The sequence below is a fragment of the Peromyscus eremicus genome, chromosome 13 (genome assembly GCF_949786415.1).
Source record: "Peromyscus eremicus chromosome 13, PerEre_H2_v1, whole genome shotgun sequence".
Taxonomy (NCBI): Eukaryota; Metazoa; Chordata; class Mammalia; order Rodentia; family Cricetidae; genus Peromyscus; species Peromyscus eremicus.
In genome coordinates this window covers 44,461,657-44,487,119 of record NC_081429.1, presented here as the reverse complement: position 1 = coordinate 44,487,119, position 25,463 = coordinate 44,461,657, and the positions used below count along the sequence as shown (strand labels likewise).

The following is a 25,463-nucleotide window of genomic DNA, read 5'->3' as shown; positions in this document are numbered from 1 at the left end:
AACCACCAAATTTGACTAAAAAAATCCTTTCCCTTAACCAAGTTCTCAGCGAGACATGAAATTCTCTCAAAATACAATTCAATCACATTGAAACCAGGAGGAATTTGAGCTTGTAATCAAAACTCCTTATCATGTGAGTTAAAGACCAAAGTCAGCTATTTTGCAGTCATATTTAGTTTAATTTTTTTTTTGATGATCCTCTTTATTTTTTCATTCTGCTCAAGTTAAACCAGAGGACATCTTGATGCCTGAGGAGAGTGGAAGTTTCTTAAGTAGCTGTTTCCTGGGATGTCGTTACAGGACTTCCATATTTGTAACATCAAGTCCTTGTGGTGCTTAAATTATTCCCTTTAAAAGTATATTTTACTTAAGGATAACACTCATGTAAACAGTTTTTTTAAAATCATATTTCTATAATTGAGTGCCTGCTCATAAAGTTAGCTGTATAGTTATAATTACCACTCAGATACAAGAATCAGTTGGAGAACTACCTACCTTCATTCCCACAGGGAAAGTCAGCTTCATTTCCTAACTGCGTTTCAGTGAGACAGTCTACTGAGACCCTCTAATGTCTCACTTCTGTTCATTAGTATTCTTTCAAGAGATTCTTCCACACAGTAGCATGTGACTGTAGCTTTTGTCATTCATCTACAATATTCCATTGTGTGACTGTGCCCTATCAATTTCTTCTCTTGCTGACACACGAGTTGTGCTGTATTCAGTTTAAAGCTGTGGCAAATTATGCCCCAACAAATGTTTGTGGTTTCATGCACACATCGTATCAGAATTTCTGTGTGTGAAAATACTTTGCTAGATCATAGAGTACATGCATGTTTTGCTTTGGTAGATATCACCAACAGGGTTCCTGAGTTGGCTGTGTCCATTTTCATTTCCACCAGCAATGTCTGTTACTTATAGACTAGCAAATGCCTATCATTATGTTAATATGTATCTCATTCTTTCTAATACAAGAAATGGTATCAGTTCTTCATAAAGTTAGTTTTTATCTGTGTGTGTGTGTGTGTGTGTGTGTGTGAGAGAGAGAGAGAGAGAGAGAGAGAGAGAGAGAGAGAGAGAGAGAGAGAGAGAGAGACAGACAGAGACAGAGAGAGACAGAGAGAGTCTATGCATCTTCATGTGCCTATAGATGCACATGTATATGGGTGTTTACATACATGTGGAGGGCAAAAGACAATCATCTCTGGTGCTGTATGATGTCAGCATGACTTAAACAGATTTCTTCTTCTACAGGATTATGGTCCTTATAAAAGCTACCCAGAAGCTTCAGCTTCTACCTGACTCCTGTAATAATTTTTAAAACTCACCCCACCTTTCTAGGACAGTCAGCCTACAACGAAATCCTTTTTTTTTTTTTCAGGAAATACCCTCTCTTGCCTCTTTTTTTAAGGCTATCACAGAGGTATTAGGACCTGAAAATGTGTCCTAGCTTTAACTCCATACCCATCAAGTTCTGAAAATTATCATACCCTTACTGTAGAGCACTGATCCTGTGCAGTTAGCCCATCAGAAAGCCATACTCGGTGCTAAAAAAGATACGACAGAAGGTCTTGGTGTTTTGAGGGAGGGAATGGATTATGCAATTGTTCCAGACTTTCCAGAATATCAACCATGGAACAATGTCTTAATGTCTCTTAGAACACTCAGCTTAAGAACTTAAACTCAGTTGAGTGAATCTTGCAACAAAATATTTATGTTGGAGTTGTACACCAACAATGTTTCATGATAACTACTGAATACCCATCTCCTCTTTACATTGAGGTTTCTGACCACTCTTTACACCAACTGGGCACCCTCTCCAATGAGTTGTGTCTACTCACTCTAGTTAGGACACATTGCCAGACCCCATGACAATAACAGCATCTACCAGCTTTGCTATAAAATGGCTTAAGCTTCTGAAGGCAGCTTCTTAGAAAAGGATCTAATGTTGTCTCAAAATTACTTCAGCTGAAAAGTCACCCCCAGGACATTCCTAAACAAAGGCTTTGCTGGGGAATGAAGGCTTTTACTCTGGATGGTCTATGGTTCCTGACAGTAATCTGCTCTTCTTTTGTCCATTTGCACAAAAGGCTAATTCTTCTTACTTATCTCATATGCTTCATTAAGACAGGCTTTCTCACCTGTTACCAAGTGCTTAATTAATTAAAGATAGTCAACACATCCAGCAGCCTTCCTTGTTTTGGATTGGTGTAGCACAGGAAGGGGTATAGAATTCAGCATCTCTAGTGGCTTTCCCATGCTCCCCAATGTCACATGGCCCAATCGATTGTGACTTGGTTTTCTTTCTGTTGCTTACAGCCTTCAGATGCTCATGGTCTTGGAGGCATTGGTTCCATGTTACCTACAGAAGATGAAGAGGCAGACTTCACAGGTAGAGACCGTGCCAGCTGCCCGAGAGGAGATTGCTGCCACAGCTGCTCTGGCCACCTCCCTACAAGCCCTTTTGTACAGTGTGGAGGTCCTCACCAGGTAATCTCAGAGGCAGATGTCCATAGCCTAAAACCAAACATGTCCGTTGAAAAGATGAGAAAACTGGTTGGCTAGATATCTCTAAGACTTGATCTTTGTTTACAGATTACAGATAACTGTCTTTTTAGAGATAGCAACTCAGCCCCTTACAACTTATTACTATAAATACTCCCTAAGTTATCTAGATAATTAGTGCCAAGTACTCTGAATAGTGGCAGTAGCAATAACGATGACTTTCCTACACCCTACATCACATCCTAAGATGTGCTCCACGATTTAATTAGCTGTTCGATTCATTTTTTAGTTTTTACATTTCAGAAAGAGAGAGGGGGTGGGGAAAAGAGAGGGAATGAAAATGAATGCACACACAATTCAGAGGACAAGTCATGAAGACTGATTCTCTCCTTCTACCATGTGGGTCCCAGGGAACAAGCTCAATTGCTCAATTTGTCAGGCTTGGGACCAAGCACCTTTACCTACTGAGCCATTTGCTCACCATATCCAGTTACTTTGAGATGTGTGTTTGCAAATGCAACCAAGCATTCTTTCATTGTTTTACTATTCATAAGGAGTTGGATTTTTAGGTATAATTTTAGAAACTACAAAACAAATACAAACTTCAGAATGTTACTCTATTCCAGAAGGAACAGGTTTGTCGAGGAATGGGATCAAATAATTCCAGGAGAAAAAAAAAAAAAATGAGAGATCTTGGGAAGGAAGTCACACGGGCACCAGAGGTTAGCCCTAAACAATTCAAGAAGCTATCCTGTCACAAGATTCTTGGGTGCAGAAGTGAAAGGAAATAAGCTGTCATATAGCAAGAAGAGTTTGATGGGGGCTGTAGGTGGGCAAAGGATGGCGTGAGAGCAGGGAAGGCAAGTGTGGGGTGCAAGTCATGTGGTTGGTTTTCTTGCCCATTCCCTCTATATTATCTAGAGATGTCCTTCCTTGAGGAGCTGATGGGGACCATCCTGTGTTTGTGTCTTTGCCCCTTCATTCCATTCTGCTGTTCTGTGTATCCTCATGCCAGCCTAAAATCCTGCTTAGGATTTCGCTCCTGTCCCTGCCCAGGAATCAGTTCTCTCCCTCTATCACGCAGGTCCATCTCGGTGGATCAAACTCAGCTTGTCAGTCTTGGAAGCGAGAATCGTTACCCACTGAGTCGTCTTGCTGACTCTATTTAATTATTTTGAGGTGTAATGTGTGAGTGAGAGCGAGCGTGATGGTTATTTATGAATAGTGATATATGGTTAGTTTCCAATGATGAGTCACCCCGCCAACCAAGGCAAGCAGAATAGAGCCCCAAAGTCATGGGTCACTCATCACCCTGAAATGCACATCTGCCCCCAAAATGAGTAAGCAGAAAAAGGGGGGGAATAGAGAGCCAGAACAAACTGGATAAACTGGCTGTTCCAGTGAGTGGGTCAAAGCTTTGCTAATGGTTTCAGGAAAGCCTTGGGAGAAGATACTTCCAAAGAGAATTCCTTCTACACCTGTCTCCTAAGTCTCCCTCCAGTAGAGGAGAGAACAGCAGCCAATCTTTCCCAAATGCCACTGCAGTCACTTCTCACATTTTATAATGGCAGCTCTTTCCTCCTTTCTGTTACCTTTTTATAATGGCAAATGAATTGCATACATCCAGAATTCAAAATTTACTTGCCCAAAATTCTGTGAAGAGTTATGGATAAAGTTTTGGGCATTGAAAACCCTGTAGCTGCGTCGATGAGGTTCTTGTCATGAAAATTTGGTAACCTAAACTGGATCCTTGGAATTGAGTCCACAGAGTTGTCCTCTATCTCCACCCCCACAGGAATAAAGCAAATATTAAAATAAAATAAAATCTTGTGGCTTTAAATATTCCACTGCATTCACTATCCCTTTTGTAGAGAAGGGAGCCTTGTTGGTTAGTAGTAACTACAACATGATTGATCTTATTGGGTTTTTTCATTAATGAAATTTGCTTTTAGGCTATTCACACCATATGTAGTATATCCAACCTACTCTCACCCCAACATCCCTACTATGCCCTGCTATCCCCCACAAAACCTCTCTCATGCTCTTGCCCGTTTGGGTTGTTTGCTTTTTAAAAAAAAAAAAAAAAAAAAAAAAAAAAAAGAAGAGTCCCCTTTCATATCCATACTGCTAATTTTATTATCTCATGAAAAGAGAAATTTAACAGTTAGATGGGTATCACATAAGTATATTATATGTACATTAGGTTTCTATTTTATAACTCTGTCAGAAAGTTAGAGAATAAAAACAAATCCAACTTTAGGGTATCACTTCATTCTGTGGAACAGAGTCCAGGATGCATCAGCTGTTCTCAGGGGCTCAGAGAAAGTAAATAAAGGCATTGGTCAGCCCGAACGCTTATCTCAAGGCTCAGGGGAGAACCCACTTGTGAGCTCATTCAGTTTTTTTGCAAAATTAGGTTTCCTGTGGCTTTGGGCTGAGCAGTTTCTTTGCTGGCTCTCCACCAGGAGCCACTCTGCGTTTAGAGGGCATCTCACTCTTTTCACATGGTCCCCTTAACTGCCCCAAGCTGGCAATAAGGCATTGAATCCTCATGCTTCAAATATCTGTCCCCACAAAGAGAAAAAAAAGATAATTTTTAAACATATCATTGGAGTAAAACTAGGCACAAAGGCCTTGAGGCCATCTTTAAGTTCTGCCTACCACAGCAAGGCATGAAAAGAGATGACCTTCTGTCATTCCTGAAAGTTACCAGACTCAGCATTCAGAATAATAGCAGACCATAAAGATTTCATCAAGGTAAATGCTCCAAAAACCTACATCATTCTTTCTGTGTCTCAGATGCCAATACATAAGCAAAATTTTATCTAATACTAAAGAAGACCCAACAGACATTAAGTGAAATCATTTGACTCTCATTAAACATCTGACTTAAAACAGAAATTTACTCACTTCCTAGGGAAACTAAGCTTAGGTATAATTTTCACTAAAAGAGTTACTACATTATGTGATGATTTCTCAGAACCAGAGGAATTCTGGTGCAGATTTATGTGCATTCTTGCCTCTGTTATCTAGAATGCTGGATTACCCGCCACCCGCGGGACTGTTGAATGGTCTCTTTACTATCAATTGGCACTTACAATCTGAGCATTTGAAGAGTCATAGTTTACTTCTGAGAATCAGGAAACAGTACGTAAACCTCGTGTGTATAGAATACAGAAGTCAACCTTGTCTTTAAAGGGCCTCTCAGGACAAAGCTGGACAGCTTATACTGTTAAGATTTGAAAACTTACTTAGGTGGGGGCTTCAACAGCTTGAGAGTTTCATAAACATTTCTACTTCTGTTGCTTTGTTCTGGAAACCACTATTATTGTTGCAGGCCCATGACAGCCCCACAGATGAGCAGGAGCGATCAAGGTCACAAAGGTACAACCACAGCCAATCATACCATGTCATCTGGAGTGAACACCAGGTAACTCGCTGTGCCCTGTGTTTCTGTGGCCTCCTAGTTGCATTCCAGTGGCTGGAAATAAAAGGAATCCTGAAAATAAAACAAAGCAAACAGACAAAAGAACCCACCATAGTAAGTGTGGAGATCTGTGAGGAAAGCCTTCCAAGATAAGAAAAGAGGGTGAGAGTTTAAAGATATAAGAAAATACCAGAGTTGCTTTGAAAATTATCAAGGAGAAACTCAATCAGCCTTCATGAGGCATCACTCATGTTGGTCTGTTGAACTCCAAACTGGCAAGAAGATTCACCGCATCTTAGGGTAGAGAGGCCCTGTCCTTCCCATACTCCGTAGTTCCATTGTCTTTCTAGGTTGTCTCAGACTCAACCAGTCAAAAAGCAAGTGTTTCCAAAATATGGAAATAAGTTGCACGCCCCTCCCTTACCACCTGAAACAGATGGGCATAGTATTTAATAATAAGGCTCAGATTTCAAAGTTTAAAAAAAAAAAATTTCCCTCCTTTGGCTATATTCCATGAGTTTATATGGATCCTTAAATTTTTCTTTATACATTTCATATGACAAGGAAACAAGTTTTATAGGAGCTGTAATTGCAGTCTCTCTGATGGCCAAAGGGAAGAAGAGAGGAGCTTTCAGGAATAATATGTGTATTTGCATTTATAGAAGTGTGTGCCTCCAAGGGTTTTGTCTATGAAAAGACTCTAGGGATCCTCGGCCTAAGAATTCCCTTCTTGCTCCAAAGCTTATTCAGATTGTCCTTCTGATTCTCAGGTACCAGGAGCAAGGAGCCAAGCTGCACTTTATCAGGTACTGAAAGGCTCGCTCTGATTTCATACCCCTCCTGACACACTGAGGTGACTGATGCCTTTAGATCTGGGCTCTGGTTCCATTTAACACATCCGGTGGATGCATGACAAACTGTTGCCATGTAAATCCTCAGGAAATGGCTCAGGGAAAGCCACTGCAGTGTGGCACTGCCAGGTCTCCTGGGAAGATAAATTTTCTTCAGCCACCAAAGGAGCTTCTGTGGGGCTCTGCCTTCCAAGTCCTCAGCTCAGTAGGGATCGTATTCCTCTGCAGTAGGACACCCTGCCCTCAGAGTAACCAGGTGCCCAAGTTTTCAGAACCCTCGTTAATCCTTCACAACTCCCCAGGGAAAACCTTCACTTATTGGAGGAAGGACAAGGCCTTCCCAGAGAAGAGCTAGATGAACGGATTGCTCGAGAAGAATTCAGAAGGCCTCGGGAATCCCTGCTGAATATTTGCACAGAATTCTATAAGCATTGTGGGCCAAGGCTGAAGATCTTGCAAAATCTGGCTGGGGAACCCCGGGTCACTGCCCTGGAGCTGCTGGATGTGAAGTCCCACATGAGGTATCTCTCTCTGCCTTGGAGTTTGCTAAGAGCTTAAGCCATGTGTCTGTGTATGAATGTCAAGCTGGACTGTAAGGGCTTCCTCCAGGAAAATGAATGAGATACTTAAAATAATTTGTTTCCTGTGACTTGGGTATATACCATTTAGATCCTTCTGATAAAGTGAGCATTTTACCTGTTAAAGGGATCTTGGTTAGAAAGAGGGAAATGATTTTATAATGGTAATTTAGTCCAAAATTTACTGTTCCCAGATTTTTACATATAATCTCAGAGGACCTAGTAGTTGTATTTCTAACAGTTGTAAAGAATCATAAGAATTCCTTCAAAGAAAAATTTGGAAAAATTCAAAAAAAGACTTGGAATGTTTAATGTATCTATAAAATTAAACTGAGAATTCTCTCCTAGCCGTCCCGAAACAGCATTGTGATTTTGGCAAAACAGACCAATGTCCTGATTAGTAACTTCTGTTTTGATTTCTTAAAATGATCTTTTGAAAGGAGTTTAGTGAGTGCCGGGTGAAAGCACCAAGGGCAGGAGGATGAGGCGGGTGCAGACCCTTTCTCCTCCAGCCTCTCACCTCTGCTGAGGTGTGGGCACACACCCAGCCAGGCTGGAGAGTCCCAGCCTTCCCCAATGTGCAGTGATGAGGAGATTATTTCACACTGAGAAATGAAGGTCCCAGACAGAAGGGTGCAGTGTTTCAAGGGCCTGTTGCCATGGCAACTGAGGCCTCCAGTCAGACCCGCCCCTTCTTTGCCCACAGATGATCTCTAATTGATTGAAGCAGTTCTGTGAATAGACAGACATCACGTTTCCAGAGTCAGAAATGACTGGCAGGCATTTTGTGAGGGTGTGTGTGTGAGTGTGTGTTTGCGTGTCTGTGTGTGTGTGTCTGTGTACACGTGTCAGCATGTATGTCTGTGTCAGTACGAGTGTGCATGTGTGTCTGTACACATGTGTAATATGTGTGTCTATGTCTGTCTGTATATGTCTGTCTTTGTGTGTCTCTGTGTGTGACAGCATGCATGTGTGCATGTGCCAGTGTGCATGTCTGTGGGTGCATCTGTGTTTTGTGTGTGTGTGTATGTGTCTGTATCTATCTCTGTGTGTGTGCCTGTGTTTATATCTGTGTATGTGTCTGTGTGAATCTTATGTTTCTCTGCATCTGTTTGTGTATATGTGTCTGTCTGTCTGTCTCTCTGTCGATCTATGTCTGTGCCTATCTATCTCCTTGTGTCTGTGTCTGTGTGCATGTGCGTGTGTGTGTGTGTGTGTGTGTGTGTGTGTGTGTGTGTGCATCTGTGTGTATGTCTCTGTGTATGTAGGGGCTGTAGGATAGTCCTCCTCTTGGACATTTCAGGGAAGGAATATTAGCATCAGAGAGGCCTGGAGCACCCTCTAGAGTACTTACTGAGGTTTAACAAGCCCTAAGTGACTACTTGGTACTAGGTGTGGATTTAAGGTACAAAAGACATGAACACTAATGAAAATTATCTATATTGTATTAGACATTAGGGGTACAAATTAGAGCCCTAACTTTCTAGGTTATTGTAGTCCATTTTAAAAGACAAAAAGAAAATAACATAGTTGCAAGTAACTAAAAATCACTTGCATAATTAACTGTTTATTATTTTCAGGCAACTTTAAAACTATATGATACAAAAAGATAGCATACACTAACTAGAGAATCAGGAAAAAAGTGAAATTGGCATGCAAATATTTATATGGTTGTGATAAGATAAACACAAACATAATAAGAAATCATTTTAGATTTATTCATGAACCATGTATTTGATGTTAAACTTCTGGAGTCTTAAAGCAATTAGCAAAATAAGATCAGTTATAAAACCACAATGTCAGCCGGGCGGTGGTGGCGCATGCCTTTAATCCCAGCACTCGGGAGGCAGAGCCAGGCGGATCTCTGTGAGTTCGAGGCCAGCCTGGGCTACCAAGTGAGTTCCAGGAAAGGCGCAAAGCTACACAGAGAAACCCTGTCTCAAAAAACAACAACAACAATAAAAAAAAAAACCACAATGTCAATAAAATAAAAATGTAGTTGCTCGGTGAGATAATAGTTATTAAAAATAGTGTTGGTCATGGTTATTGACATCAGTGATCAGTGAGCTATGAGGTGGAAGGGTCAAAAGTTCAAGGGCAGGTTAGTCTCCACAGTTCCAGGATACTCTTTTTATTTTTTTCCAGGTTTTTGTTTTGTTTTGTTTTGTGTTTTTTAAGACAGGGTTTCTCTGTGTAGCTTTGGTGCCTGTCCTGGATCTTGCTCTGTAGCCCAGGCTGCCCTCGAACTCTCAGAGATCTGCCTGGCTCTGCCTCCTGAGTGCTGGGATTAAAGGCGTGTGCCACCAACCACCTGGCTCCAGGATACTCTTGGCTACATAAGGAGACTCAATCTAAAAACAAACAAACAAGGAAATAAAATAAAAGGACAAGCAATATCTCCTGATTGATATTTGTTGAAAAGAAAAAGACTAGTACAAAGAGTAGTGTCCTCGACAATGTCCTTATAATAGATAAGGGGCTGGCTCTACATGGCTGTGTAGATAGTTGACATAATGTCGTTATGTGATCTGTCACAAGCAAGCTCTCTAGAGCCGGGTTAGTGTAAGAGGACAGCTACTTCGTGGCCTGGATCTTCTGGAGGGCAAAAGTTACATTGCCTAGAGATTATTTAAACCAAGTGTCCCCTGTTAATGTACTACTGAACAACAAGCTTTTGATGAAAGACAAGTGTATGCTTCTTTGTCTAAATATGTTCTATGTTATGGGATGAGAGGTGGGCGGCAGATCCAAATACATTGACACAGTGCCAACATGTATGAATGTTTCTTGTAGTGTGTGTGTGTCTTGTGTGAAAGTCAAACTAGCATGAATTTTGGAACTGTGGGTCATATTTTAAAGTTTAAGAATGGATGTTACCCAAATAGAAAAGGCTCAATTGAAAAAAGGTGAAATGGAACTGCTATCCAGATAACACCGGAGATGTTTGGACCAGGCTAAAGTGCTAAGAAACAGTGTTAAGGGAATCTATACTCTGCATTTGCATGATACATGATTGATTTCAAGGCTCTCAGAGAAGATATTCTAGCTTAGATAGACTCTTTGCGCAAAAGGAATCCCTTGCCTCATTACCCACTCCTGAGTTCCCAGTGCAGCAACATCTACAGTTTTCCCTCTTTTCCTCTCACCTCACTCTTCCTCTCTTTCCTTCCCCTGCTCTGCCTTCTCCTTCTTGAGTTCCCATTGGAAAAGGACCAACATAACCTGATTTTCTTTTGAAACAAGAATATGTGTGCAAATACATGGTATCACACAGGTAGGGTTGGAAACATTGTATGAAAGGAAGACTCTCTTGTAGGCTGACCACTAATTCATTATTCACAACCAAAGGTTAGAGAAAATCCTGTATTGATCTATAATTTTTCTCTCATATTCAGCTCAAAATATTACTCCCAAGCTTAAAGAGAGACCATTTTTCAAACGTATCTCAAAGCTATCTTTAAAATACACTCTTTTCTGAGAGCTAAACTCTAGTGCTTATTCAACCTAACAGGGAATTGCATTCACTTTCTTCACCAAAATATGGTTTACAAGAGCCCAAGTTTCCCAAGTTGGTTTAGACAGGTTACGTGTTACTGTAGAATGTCTAAGAATGTGCAGGGATAAAGTGAAGGTTTCTAGAAGAGTCTGTGTGGCTAAAACTATCCTTATCTGGGTACAAACAATCTAAGAAAGAATCCTTTTTCCATAACATGCTTAGGAGAAAGGGATAAACCATACAAATGTGTAGGCTATTTGAATCATTTCTTTAGGACACCCACCCTCACACACAGTTTCCAGGACTCTGTCCAGTTAGGAATGAAGATCATGAATATGAAGAGATAGTAACTATTTCTTGGCATGAAGGGTTGCCATGAAGATGATGAATGGGACTTGTTCACAATTAAGCCTAGCAGGAAGATGTTGAGAGAACTTAAAGACCTCACATGATTGCAGCTTCTAACAGTGCAGCCTCCAAAGGTAGAGTGAATTCTTTTGACAGTAATGGGTTCTGCCATCTGTGGAGCTAGTCAGATGAGGTACATGTTATGAAATCCAAGCAGTGGAGAGGTCGGCAATAGCTTAGATGCTATTCCTAAAGAGTGCCGAGAGGTCATCCTATCGATCCTGTCAAGCATTCATTTCCCCTCTCCTGCTGTTATCAACTTTTCTCTTTACCAAAATGCTATAGTTAATATAGAAAGAAAAGGAAGAGCACAATATTCCCATTGTACTACTTCTAATTAATTAATATATCTCTATCTATCTATCTATCTATCTATCTATCTATCTATCTATCTCTCTCTGTGTGTGTGTGTGTGTGTGTGTGTGTGTGTGTGTGTGTGTGTGTGTGTATGTAGAATCACATTCTCTGGGAATTTAGCACCACATACAACCAGGCATGGTAACAAGATGTCTGTAATTTCAGCACTTGGGAGGGTGAAGCAAATGGTTATGAAGTTCAGGATCATTTTCTGCTACATAGCAAGTTTGGAGCCAATTTGGATAACATGAGACCTGTCACACACACACACACACACACACACACACACACACACACACACACGAAGAAGTAGCATTCTCTAGATGCATTTGGCCCATCCTTAATCTTCCTAAGTTTCTCCTCATGTTTACTCTCTGAAACATTCCATGATTCTCCATGTCTCTGCGTGTGCACATATCGTTGTATTGATATATAGGAGAAGAACAGAGGGACAGAGGATGTTGGAGAGGACGTTCTTAGTTAGGAAGTTGGTGTTTTGATTAACATGAGGTGATCAGCATGACACTGTGTGGAAATATTCCTACTGTGGTATTCTCTGCTCATTATTTCTAAAATGATTTTAGGCTGGCAGAAATTGCACACTCCCTTCTGAAGCTGGCACCGTATGACACCCAGACAATGGAGAGCCGGGGCCTTCGGCGCTACATTATGGAGATGCTGCCTATTACCGACTGGTCAGCGGAGCCAGTGAGGCCAGCCCTTATCCTCATTCTAAAGAGATTGGATAGAATGTTCAACAAAATCCATAAGATGCCTACCCTGAGGTGAGGAGGCCTCCTGGTCAGATATTATAGGGCACACGGTTAAAAGTTTTCTATTTTAAAACATAATAGGGCACTCGGTAGTTAAATAAATGAGGCAGAAGGGTTCTGGTGGTATTTGTGCACAGATAATTGGGAATATAAATGCCCCAGTAGCAAGATTTGTTTTGAGGAAATAACATTTCTTTAAGAATATGTGTGCTTCTCTTAAGGAAGTGTCTGTCCATTTCTCAGTTAGTTCTTCATGGGATGCAATGAAGAAGTCCAATTAGAACTCAACAATCTCTAATCCTTGAAGTAAGAGAGAGTATGCCTTACAAATAGCCACAACAAAGAGGAGAAGCATTAATTTGATGCTAACAGTACTATGTTTAATATAGTAAGTTATTCTCTTTGGGTACATAGCAAGATAAAAAAAAATTTCAAGTTTTATAATTATCAGGCAAACTACAACTAAGAAGGTCACAGAACTGATAACAAACCCTAACTTTCACCTTATTCCGTGGAGTTCTAAATGAGCACAATCCTAGCCTAGTGACTTCTTGGCAGCCTGAGAAAAATCCACTCATCCCCTTCCAATGAGCAGATGCCTCTGCACTAGCCTTTCTGGAGACGTGAACCAAGTTTGGAAACTATAGTCATAGTAAGTAGGTGGTATAATTCACAAACCCACTAAAATGGAAATTTCAAATTTGGATGAATGAGAGAGCTTTTTCTCTCCTTTAAAATTAAACTCAAAATCAAATCAACTTTGCCTCAGACCATGGTACTTAAGGTTCAGTTTGCCAGAAGTTTTACAGATATTAGCCAGCACTCTGCACATTTATGCCACCATGAGTCACAGAAAAGCAAAATTGGGCAATATCGGGCTACTGCCTAAGCGCTGGTTCTTATAACCTTTTGTACCATGGTGATGAATGTCAAGACTATATCAAGGTCATTTACTTCAGTGGCATGGAGATGCCTGTTCTTAAGCATTATTTCTTTAGTGGTCCCAGTAAAACATTACCAGCATCTGCTGGTAAATGGCTGATCAAACATTTATAAATTTCTTATGAGTGTGTGTCAAAATAAATTATTTTTCTTAAGTACTGTGACATTTGAAGATGTTAAACATCTCCATAAAATGGTTCATTTGACATACAGTTAAACCTATTATAAATGACCATACCGCTCCAAAGGAAATTTTGGATTCATTCACAGATTTGGTCAGCTATGGGAAATTTTCCTGGGAAGGATGATGTAATATACAGTTGATTTGTCTTTAACCCTTTCGTGTGACCTCAGTTCAACACACAAAGTATTGTCAGAAGCCGAGCTGTGGGTTACTTGGGCACTTCTGGCCTCCGGAATGTCAGTGCTTTCCCATTTGTGATGCATCTCCACTTCATTGTACAGGCTGCAGTTTCATAGGAAATGCAGGCTTAGAAATAATTTCCAGATTGAAAGAGCCCAGCCTGCTGCTTATTTTGGAATCATGAGGACTGAGACAGTCACAGAGTAGATTCATTGTTAATACAGAAATACACTGTGTTATTCTGATTCGATTGTGTGCTCCACCATCTGTTCCTACCACAGAAAATAATCCAAGACATCATTTCCTTATGAGGCAAAGAGACCTTTCTAGACCAATTTCCTCAAAGTTCACCTTTTTGTCAGGACTTAAGCTATATAAACCCCACTAGTAGCCTTGTGTGAAAGTTGACTGTATCAAGTATAGTCTGATAAGTAGATTTCAGGACTGCAGCTGGGGGCAGATTTGTTCTATTGGAAGATTTCTCAGGTCTCCTGAAATGATAGTATAGGGCTCCTCTCAAAAATGACATCACAGGGACCATATAACGTGACCCATTCATCATCTCTGTTTTTTCTTCGATAGATTTTGTCTCATTAGTCGGTTGGGCAGGAGTGTGCCTCTGCTGCGTTTTCAGTCCTTCCTCCCCTCCCAGTGTGCTCTGTGCTTTTGGAACACCATGGGTAAATGTCATCCCGTGTGGAGCACTCTGCTGTCTCAGCACACATCCTGTCTTAGCTGATGCCAGGATCACTGTCTCGTTCACTTGTCTCAGACTGTCTCCAGAAGGGAGCCAGGGTGATAATGGCTCCTGTATTGTATTCCAGGCGACAGGTTGAGTGGGAGCCTGCCAGCAGTTTGATTGAAGGGGTTTGTTTGACACTTCAGAGGCAGCCAATCATATCCTTCCTGCCTCACCTTAGGTCACTGATCAATGTCTGTGTCAATCTGGTGAGTAGCCAAGTGGCAACCTTATGAAACTTTGCACAGTTTAACTCTGCTATTGATTTCTCTAAACTGAAGATTTACAGGTCAACCACTTTGTGCCCCTGACTTACCTATGAAAACAGATGGCTCAGGTGACACTGAAAACAGTGAGGTACATTTCAAGGTGGTACATGGGAGATACAGGGGCCCATCCCTGCCATGGCGGGATGTCGGAATGCCTGCTTCCCACGCACTACCTTGACAATCACCTCCAAGTTGCGTTGAGAGTTGAGGGCTGCCAGTTGGAGAGTGGGGTGTTGGAGTCTGCACAATTGGCTAAAAGTTGAGATAGCTTGGGGAGGAGAACCTTAAAACACAAAGAAGGCTTTCTTTTCCTTTTTTTTTTTTTTTTTAAGGGCCAAATAACACCATGGGTTGGCCAGTTTAGGATTTTATGCAAAGAAAAATTATTTTCACCGTTTATGTAATATCTAGAGTCTGGTCGTGACAAGGTTTTGTACAATGTGTGAAAACCATGTTAGAGCATATCATCCAGTAGGATCTGCTGCTTAACTAGTTGGGCAACAAGTGTGTAGTTGGAATGCCTAGTGCACATAGAGCTGTGATCACCGTCATTTTTGTCAGTATTCGCTCCATCAAAGAATGTTGCCTGCACTCCTTTGAATCCACAAGTAAGTGTCCAGTCTCCCAATTAGAATAGTTTTCTTTAGTTCATCTCTCATTACCTACCTAGCTAGCTCTAAACAACATCCTACAAAACCTTGGCTGAATCCAGTATAATGATCGACCTGACTCCAGACATTACACGCCTTAGAGGGCGCAGAAAAAGAAAAGACTGAAAAAAATAACATGCCCAACCTTCAATTTTGTTAATATTATTATTATTAGTGAATGAGACTCCTTTGCTACAGTTGCATGAAATTGCAATGGTCAAGGCTGGTCATGTGCTCTGTTTGTATTTCAGGTGATGGGAGTGGTAGGACCTTCCAGTGTTGCGGATGGATTACCCCTTCTTCATCTCAGCCCTTATCTCTCACCACCTCTGCCCTTCAGCACAGCTGTTGTCCGGCTTGTAGCATTGCAGATACAGGTGTGACTGCCTTACCTGTTTGTCACGCTCATTCAGTTGCTGGCGGAGGCGCCACATCGTGGTGCTCTCTCTCTCTTTCTCTTTCTGCAAAGGCTGGGCAAAATCTGTGAGCCAGAAGTGTGAACACCTCCAAACCGTGATAGGTTTGGAGCTTCATCCCTGAGCATGGCCCTAAGTTGTGCTTCTGTAATTCTTCTTGAGATCTCAAAAATAGCAGAGTCCTTTAGTCCTGGCGCAACCACAGGAACCGCTGTGGTCATTTAAGCGATGTGCAAACGAATGGCTTATGGGTAACCAGCTCACAATTGTTAATCAAAAGAGGCAATAGTATTCAAAGTCTGGCTTAAAATTATTTTCAGAAAGAATTGCGGTCTAAAATTCTTTCACACATTACTACCAGACTTTGGATATCTTTATTTTCTTTAGTGATTGTGAGTTGAATATTATTTTAAACACATATACGAGTATCCCACTTTATTAACAAAGGTACAGAATCCTAATTCCCCTGACTGTTTCTCTCTGTGTCACCCAGTTTTAAAGCTCTGTGATCAACAGAAGGAATACACCGGATATAAAGGCATAACTGACCTACCCATTGTCTGACAATCTTACCATCCGGAGAATGAGTAGATGTACAAAGCATAGGAAGAATGGTGGCTACTGTGGAGAAGGGGAACATGGCACTCCCATGGGCACTTTAATAGCCGGTTTCCAAAGATCACTAATTTCTTCCTTTCCATGCTTCCTGGCCTGAAGGAGGCCTAGGCAGGGGTTAAAGAGCTTTTACATAACCCCAAATGGAGAAAGTGCCAAGGTGTCATTTTCTTCATTTTCCTGGGTAGACACGTGGAGAAAATTAGCGGGGGAAATGAGGTGGGTCTTATATTAAACTTCTTCACTTAATGCTTAAGCTATTAATGTCTTTTTAGGAATGTGGCTCTGTTATGTGAAGCCAATGGTAAAGCATCAGTGTGGGTCACACTTCATATGCCACCAAGAAGACACTTGAACTCATAGTTTACAGGTGCAGCCAGCGGGGAAGCACCTTCGCCGACACACTCTGTAGAAACAAACGCACACGGTGGGCGCAGTGGTCAATTAATCTTTTTTTCTCTCTATTATTGCTGCACAGGCTTTAAAAGAAGATTTCCCTTTAAGCCATGTGATCTCCCCATTCACCAATCAAGAGCGAAGGGAGGGGATGCTTTTAAATCTGCTCATCCCATTTGTGCTCACAGTAGGATCTGGAAGCAAAGGTCTGATTAATTTAACTAAAGGAAACGTATCATTGTTGTTGTGTTTTCTAACTACCAGGGTGGTGTTTCTATTCTTCCTCTCCCCGTGAAACTCATCAGTTGAAATAGATCTAAATGGTTTAAGCAGGGGTTTGGGAAACAGGAGTTTTATTTGGTTTAACTGACCTGGGACGAGAGTTTCTTTGCTCTACTTCTTAGAAGAAATATCTTATTTAAAATTATTTCAATACAGCAGAGGGCAGAGTACATTGTTTCAGTTAAGTTAAGAAAACGTTAATGAGTTCAAGTTCAATACACTGAGAATTGATAGGTGACTGGACTATAATACGGCCACTGTGGTTAGCAGAAATCCTGCAGCTGCTAACTCTCAATACATTTTCATTACTCTTCCTCCTCCTCCTTCTTCATTTTTTTGTTTCTAAGAAACCTTTTAATTCTTCTTTTTTAATGCAACATAATCTTAAGGGGGTCTTTCTTTTAGGAAAAGTGTATCTCAAATGTAAGGTCAGTACATCCTAAGTATTTACCAAAAGAAAAGAGAATGAACTGGTAAGCAGGAGATCTGGCTGAGAACACAAGCCCTTGGATGCCAGCTATTGGCAACCCAAGGGTGCCAATAACACTGTGTTGTCCATGGAAGAAACCATACTTGGTGGGAAATACCCACATTTCTGTGTGTTCTGGCTTGGAACTGGAAGACATTGCATTGCTCAGTGTATAACATGGAAAGTCTGCCTTGTGATTGTTACGCTTTCCCCTTCCTTTCCCAAAATGCACTTCAGATAGCCCGTGGCTGGAGCAGCCCGAGGTACAGCTACTGCTGCAGACTGTCATTAATGTGCTCCTACCCCCTCGGATCATCAGCACATCTAGGAGCAAGAACTTCATGCTCGAGAGCTCCCCCGCCCACTGCTCCACCCCTGGGGATGCAGGCAAAGACTTGCGCAAGGAAGGGCTGGCGGAGTCCACCAGCCAGGCAGCATACTTGGGTGAGCCTCTTTTGCCTGCCTCCTCTTTCCTGCTCCCCATGGATGTACTTACCATGGTCTGTCTTGGCTCAGAAGGTATTTAAAGAAACACTCTTGCAGGGCTGGTTTACTTCAGTAAATATAAGACAAAGAGTATTTTCATCTATGCAGTATCTGAATTACTTGGTTGTTTGCATGTGATGCCTAGAGTCTATAAGGAAGCGGTCTGTAGGAAGGATTGCCTCTTTCTGATTGACAGCACAATCACTCAGATGTGATAGCTACTGTGAGGTAGTATATGCTGTGATTCCCATCGGTCTGTCGTCTATGTAAATAAAGCCTTTGGAGTTGACAGTCAACATCCTGAGCAATAGGACATGATGGCCTTGCAGGACATTATTTCCTCAGCTAGCTGTCTTATTCTTCCCTAATAATGTCTTTACATTTCCATCTTGATCTTTTTTATAGATTTTTTTTTTTTTTTTTTTTTTTTTTTTTTTTTGGTTTTTTGAGACAGGGTTTCTCTGTGTAGCTTTGTGCCTCTCCTGGATCTCACTCTGTAGACCAGGCTGGTCTCGAACTCACAAAGATCCACCTGCCTCTGCCTCCCGAGTGCTGGGATTAAAGGTGTGCGCCACCACCGCCTGGCTCCATCTTGATCTTTAATCATGTGAGGACAGTCTCCTCTGCCTACAAACTTGCAATTCATCTGCCCACTTACTCTCCTACTTCCCCATTACCTCAACCCTGCCTTTAAGGGCTGCCTTCCTATGGGGTAATAGAGGGCCAGTCATTGTCCTTGAAAGAAGTAGACCAGGGGGAAAAGACCACTCATGGACTGACACCAAGAATAAGGAGCACAACAATGGGAACCCGATAAGAGGACATCTCACGTGACATTTTTTCATTCACCAAAGTGGATGTTGGTGGGAGAGTGCAAGACGAGAACAAACTCATGGAATCAAACAGGTCCTTGGAGTTTGGAATATGGGAAAATGGGGTGTTTAAGAAGCATTCTGAAGGGGTGTGTATGTAAAAGATATCATTTACTATGACCTGAAAACAAAACAAAAAAAAAAGAAAAAGAAAAAGAAAGTGTGTGTACACAGGACCTGACCTGATGGGCACTCAGTTGCACAAGGCGTAAGAGATCAGGCTCAAATGAACTTCAGGCTGGCAGAGAAGTATCTGTGAAGTCAGGGAACACGGAACGATGGTGGGGAATGGGAACTCTTTATGTAAGACTAGGAATAAAAAACCTCGAAGAAATGTTTTCATTCCATTCCACTTTCTGCCTTTTTAATGAAGGTGTTACCTATTTTTCTTCCTTGGTCAGACTATTGTACTTTTTTTGTGTATTTTAGCTGGGAATGTGGGTAATATGTTGATGATTCCGTAAAGCCAAAGGCTATGGGCCATAAAACATTAGTAATACACATAATTGCCTCTTTAGTTCAGTGGACTACCTACCTTACCCCCATTGTTTGTTTGTTTTTCCAAAACAGGAATTTTCAATGCACTTAATAAAACTGTGTTCTAACCCACCAAAATCCCTTTACCTGTATGTCTGGGATACTGGCTCAAGGGTGCATGTTAAGTTTCTAGAACCACGGAGTTTAATCAATTAGAGATTGTCCCGTGTACACAGGCAGTGGCTGTGGGCAGGATTCCTCGGAAGCACAAGCCCTCAGGATCCTTTTCTCTTTTCCTGCTATGAAGCCCTGAAGGTTATTCTCGTCTGCTTCGAGAGGCAGCTGGGGAGCCAGTGGTACTGGCTGAGCCTGCAGGTGAAGGAAATGGCTCTGCGGAAGGTGGGCGGCCTAGCCCTGTGGGACTTCTTGGACTTCATCGTGCGCACCCGGATACCCATCTTCGTTCTCCTGCGCCCTTTTATCCAGTGCAAGGTGAACTCGCAGTTTTCTTCTAAGGCAGGAGTGCTGGGAGGTGGGGGTGGGGGAGTGCACATGGCGGTATACAGGACACGTACACGCTGCGGCCAGTTAGCAGAGACTATTAACACCGTGTTTGACGAGGAAGGAGCCCCAAGCAGGCACCCAGACAGTATTTCACATTCAAAGCACCTTCTCACCTATTACAGTATGCCAAACTTATTCTCATCCCATTCATCACCCTGCCTTCTTAAAGAAAGGAGAAAAACTGGCCCTGTGAAATGTTCTGGAGAATGTCCTCCCAGGTCAGTAACATCATCTGAAATCTACTATTTAAAAACAAACAAACAAACAAACAAACAAAGCCGGGTGGTGGTGGTGCACACGCCTTTAATCCCAGCACTCGGGAGGCAGAGGCAGGCAGATCTCTGTGAGTTCGAGGCCAGCCTGGTCTAAAAAGCGAGTTCCAGGAAAGGCGCAAAGCTACACAGAGAAACCCTGTCTCGAAAAACCAAACCAAACAAAAAAAAAAGAAAAAAGAAAAAAAGAAAAAAAAATAGGATAGTTAATGCTCCTTTCCCCCTCCATGATTCCCAATATTTATCTATTCTTTAGTTCTTCTCATTCCCCAATTTCTTGGGGCAGAGACACTACTCAATGGCACCGTGCTGGTACCACTGTTTCCTGCGCATCGCCTTCCTCTTCTTCCTCTGTCTATGAAGTGGGTCGGTATCACAGTTAGCCTAGGTTACAGATGGGGAAACTGAGGATGCAGTGCCTTCCTTCCTTTTAGCTCCTGGCCCAACCAGCGGAGAACCATGAAGAACTTAACGCCCGACAACATATTGCTGACCAGCTAGAGCGGCGCTTCATCCCCCGCCCTTTATGCAAGAGCTCGCTCATTGCCGAGTTCAACAGTGAACTGAAAATTCTGAAAGAGGCAGTCCACAGTGGATCAGGTAAGCGTGAAGGGCGTCTCTTGAGTCTGACAGTTGGGATTCACAACCTCTGCCCAGCTCGCTGCTCTTTTGGGGGACCATGTCTGAACTAGCTATCTTGATAGACTGATAGATTTGACCAAGAAATCGCGTCTAACAATAAAACAAAAGCCAAAGGCTGGCATGGGAATTTGGTTGCATTCTTCTGAATATTTTTAAATACTCTTTTTAGTATTTAAGCACTTAAATATTTAATAAGGGGGAAGGGTGTTTACATTCTTTCATTCCCCTTTTTAATAGAAGGATTCGGTTTATTGAGCATCTGTTATAACTTTACAGGTGTTATTTCCTTTAATCCACACAAGTGTCTGCAAAATGTATCATTCAAAGTCCAATTTTAAAAGGAGGAAATTGACACTCAGAGGATTAAATAGTTTATATATAGACATAGTGAAGCCAGTAAGGTGGTTTGTTTGTTTGTTTGTTTGTTTGTTTGTTTTATTTTGTTTTTTCGAGACAGGGTTTCTCTGTGTAGTTTTGGTGCCTGTCCTGGACCTCTATCTGTAGACCAGACTGGCCTCGAACTCACAGAGATCCGCCTGGCTCTGCCTCCCGAGTGCTGGGATTAAAGGCGTGTGCCACCACTGCCCAGCCAGTGAGGTGATTTTGCACTAGGTTTATGTTGTGGATTCTAAACCTTAAAGTTGCACAAATTGGAATGGGGAGGAGCTAAGTAGAGTTCACAAGCAGAAGGTACTTTTAACTATTTGAAAGATTTTTTCCTTGAGTCCTCACTGCTTACTGGGCAGTTCTACCACAGCAGACTCCTGAATGAGAAAATTAAATCCCTGTCTACCATTAGAGGGCACTCACCACCCATGTGTAAAAGACTGGGCTTTTATTTAAAGTGTTTACTGTTGTTAGCAAGATGTTCAAAACACAAACGTTAAAAGTGCAACCTTGGTGATATTTACACATGGCCATTCAGAGTTTCTGCTGAATCTGATAGAATCATCTGCCACAGAGCTGAGAAGGTTCTAATGCTTCAGTCTCCAGAAAAGGAGAATGGGAACTCTTTGGCATTGTATCCTGATTTTGAGTTTAGGTTCATGTAAAAGATACCGATTTTCTTATTATTCCAATATACTTACGTGGGCAATGCACATGTGGTGGTAATAAAACCAGGGCTTCGGAAGCAGCAATTCAAGTTAGTTGGCATTCTATTAGCCTAAGCAAACAAAAAATAAATACACTAAGAGAAAAAAACTGCAAAAGCCTTTCCCTTGGTAGGGACCTCAGGCCTTTGTAAGGAAGCTATTCACTTAGAGTACACCAGTGGCCAATACTGCCCCCCTCCCCTTCAAATTCTTATACGACTGTATCTTAAAACTCCTTAGTCTGGGACACACTACTTACACTTAAAAAAAAAAAGTCAGGAGCATTTTGAAGCAAACATTTCTGTTTTTCATGTTCTTACCAGCCATTTCCTTTGGTCTCTCAATTCCCAGCCTACCAAGGAAAGACATCCATCAGCACCGTGGGCACATCTACCTCTGCCTACCGCCTGAGCCTGGCCACTATGTCCCGCTCCAACACAGGCACAGGCACTGTCTGGGAGCAGGACAGTGAACCATCCCAACAAGCTTCTCAAGACACCCTGAGTCGGACTGACGAGGAGGATGAGGAAAGTACGTAAGAATAAATTTTCATTAAATGTCTCTGCCATGTAAGGGGCTTCTTAAATTGCACTGATTATTTTCCACTTGTGTTTTTTGAGATGCTCTTACATAATGCTTATTGAAAAGTTGTACCTTTAAAGATGAGAAGGAAATATAAGAACCCCTCTATACCAAATGAAACCCACAAAAGGCCCCTCCCTGAACTAAATAAAGTAGAAGAAATGGAAATGGAGCTTAGAATTTTAGTTAACTAAAATAAATGAAAACATTTTAATATTTCCCTGAAGTTAGGCATATACGATGGAAAAAGAAATATGTGCTCTGTTAAAATACTTTTCACCAATATTTCCAGATTTAGTTTGGGGGTTAGTCATGTAAGGTAGCAATCATATTATAAACAACTTATAACTAGACACCTGGCCGCTGCTCATGGACATACCTCTACAGTTGCAGCTCAACTCTTATGAAATATTGACCAAGAAAGCACAGTGTAAGAGATAAGGATGAGGAGTTTGCTTTTAAATTTTTCTTTACTTATTTATTTGGGACAGAGTCGCATCTATCCCAGGCTGGCCTTGCATCCCCTACATTGCTGAGGATGACCCTGCAGCTTCTGTTCCTTGTGTCTCCACCAATGACAGCTGGCATTACAGGCACAATCATGCACCAGCACACTGGGTCCCTGACACTTTAAATCAAAAGTGTGCTTCTTATTTAATTGGGTAGTGCTAGGGATTAGTGGTGCTGGGGACTGAACTCGGGGTTTCATGTCTACAAGGCACTGTCAAGTGCTCTACTACTGACTATATTCTAATACCAAAATTGAGCAGTTTAAAATAAACAGCAAGCCTTGATACCAGTTCAAAACATCAAGTGAATTCTACTTTTCTTTAATGTATGAAATAGTATCTACTAACATTTTTTTAATGATAGGAAATGATGCCCCCTGTGATTCCTGGGACTAAGTCTATTCTCAGGGTAACTTCTTGAATAAGTACTTGGCCTGGACAGTAGGAAGGAGTTATGGAAGAAAAGTAGAGAAGACTTAAACAGATGTCATCAGCAGACTCCAACACTCATATAGTGGGAGGGGGGTCAGAAAGAATGTAGTCTTTTGCTCATATCTTTCTCAGATATCACAGTGATCTCAAAGAAATTGAGGCAGCCAATAAGGGGTGCATTGTGGCTGTGATGTGGGTGAGCATTAGTTTATATGAAAAAGGGTATGAAAGCAAGATGATGAACTGTTTTAATTGAAACCATTCTTCCAATCATAGAAGCTCATATTAAGACTTATCAGGTGTAGAACAAAAAAAAAATTGAGAAAGACATATTCTCTGTCCTCCATGGTATTAGAAGTAATCTTGTAGAGAAGATGGCATTTATAGACAGCACTTAAAAGGCTTAATAGAAGAAAACACATGACTAATGAGCAAACAAATGCTATAGAGATGTTAAGATACATGAGTTCAAAGGACAATCAAAGAGAATCTAGGAAAGGCTTTTGTAGAAATAGCTCAATGTGTTCCATCATGTTTTCCATATTTTTAACTTCTTTGTAAACATACTACAAAGGCAATATGTCAAGACTCAGTTCAAATCACTTACAACAAAATTAAAATTTATAGCAGTTTTCATGTTTATGATTTTATTTGAAAATTTATATTAGATATATCACTTAGAATATTCTAAATAGTATCAGATGACCTTTCATGGTAGCATATATTTGCTAAAACACAATTTGTTTACTGAAGTTTATGTGGTTTAGTAACAGACAGTATTAGATCACTTAGCATAAGGTCAACTTAACATAAATACTGTTCTAAGCTAACTTTCATATGGATTGGGGTACATTAATTTCTGCCTCTGCAGGGAAGGAAGGCCTCTTTAAAACTTAAAATTTAGATTAAAATAAGCACTTATTTCAGGATGTTACAGTTTTCAAATATTTTTTCTTGAAATATTGCTTCCCACAGCAAGCTGTAAATCATTAAGTGAACCGAGTAGCTTTATAATGTCAAGGAAATGTAATTGACTTATTAAAAAACAAACTCCCAATTGAACTATTCCTGCAATAGTCTTTAAATATGTGTGCAGAGTCTAGCTTTTCTGAAATCTTTAATTTGTGGGTACACATTGATTTACTCTTATTTACTTTGTAAGTAAGAAGTTTGCATGTGTTTTGTGAAGGCTGCTGTAGTGTGGGGGACAGATAGGAAATGTGTAAACATGAAGAATTATCATTTGTTCACTTGTGGTGTTAGTTTATTATATATACAAAGATCGCTTTAGCGACAGCTCTGAGGTTGTACCTATGTCAGGCATGGAACTCAAGTACAGCTTTGGCTGCAGTTTTCTGATAGGCATCATGGTTTTGTAACAATGGTTCCTTTGCACTTTTAGATGACTCTGTAAGCATGCCCAGTGTGGTAAGTGAACAGGAAGCTTGTCTCCTGGGTAACCTTGGAAGGAGGAGATTCTCCAGCCACGTCTCCAGCATGTCTGCACCTCAGGCTGAGGTGGGCATGTTACCCAGCCAAAGGTAAAGGGCTATGACTGTCTTATACTCTGCACTTGGGGGGGGGGGGGCAAAAGAAATTCTGAAAATACATTAACGTTATCCTATAAAAACGGAAGGAGAAGCAAGAATGGGTCACGTTTCTAGAGAAATTGTTCAAGAAAGCATTTCCAAGTAGGTTCCTGTGGGTAATTGTTGTAGATTTCCAAGCCAGGCTTTGAAATGAGATCACACCTGCAGGTCCAAGTATTATTTTTATATTGAGACTTCCATAAACAGAAATATAATCCTTTGCTTCTGGTCAAAGCCATCCTTATATGTCAGATTTATCATCAGGCAAGATAATGAGTATTTGGTAAGAGTGGACCAGTTTACTTGATACTCTGGAAGTTTAGCCCTTCTGCAGCCGATGTTCTGCATGTAGGAATGCTTCACTAAGGGAAAAATGTACCTCTGACACTGTGTGGACCATGAGCGGGACA

At 41.2% G+C, this 25,463-nt stretch overlaps 1 protein-coding gene across 1 annotated transcript in view; it reads left to right on the top strand.

The window, feature by feature from the left end:
• The window catches only part of Unc80 (unc-80 homolog, NALCN channel complex subunit), a 180,390-nt gene that overhangs the window by 141,488 nt on the left and 13,439 nt on the right, over positions 1-25,463 (top strand). The window contains 13 exon segments of the mRNA XM_059278011.1: positions 2,317-2,487; positions 5,840-5,932; positions 6,700-6,735; positions 7,083-7,301; positions 12,204-12,404; positions 14,523-14,646; positions 15,608-15,733; positions 16,866-16,989; positions 17,772-17,978; positions 19,677-19,861; positions 20,640-20,805; positions 22,293-22,472; positions 24,867-25,005. Coding sequence (XP_059133994.1) covers positions 2,317-2,487; positions 5,840-5,932; positions 6,700-6,735; positions 7,083-7,301; positions 12,204-12,404; positions 14,523-14,646; positions 15,608-15,733; positions 16,866-16,989; positions 17,772-17,978; positions 19,677-19,861; positions 20,640-20,805; positions 22,293-22,472; positions 24,867-25,005 — 1,971 coding nt within the window.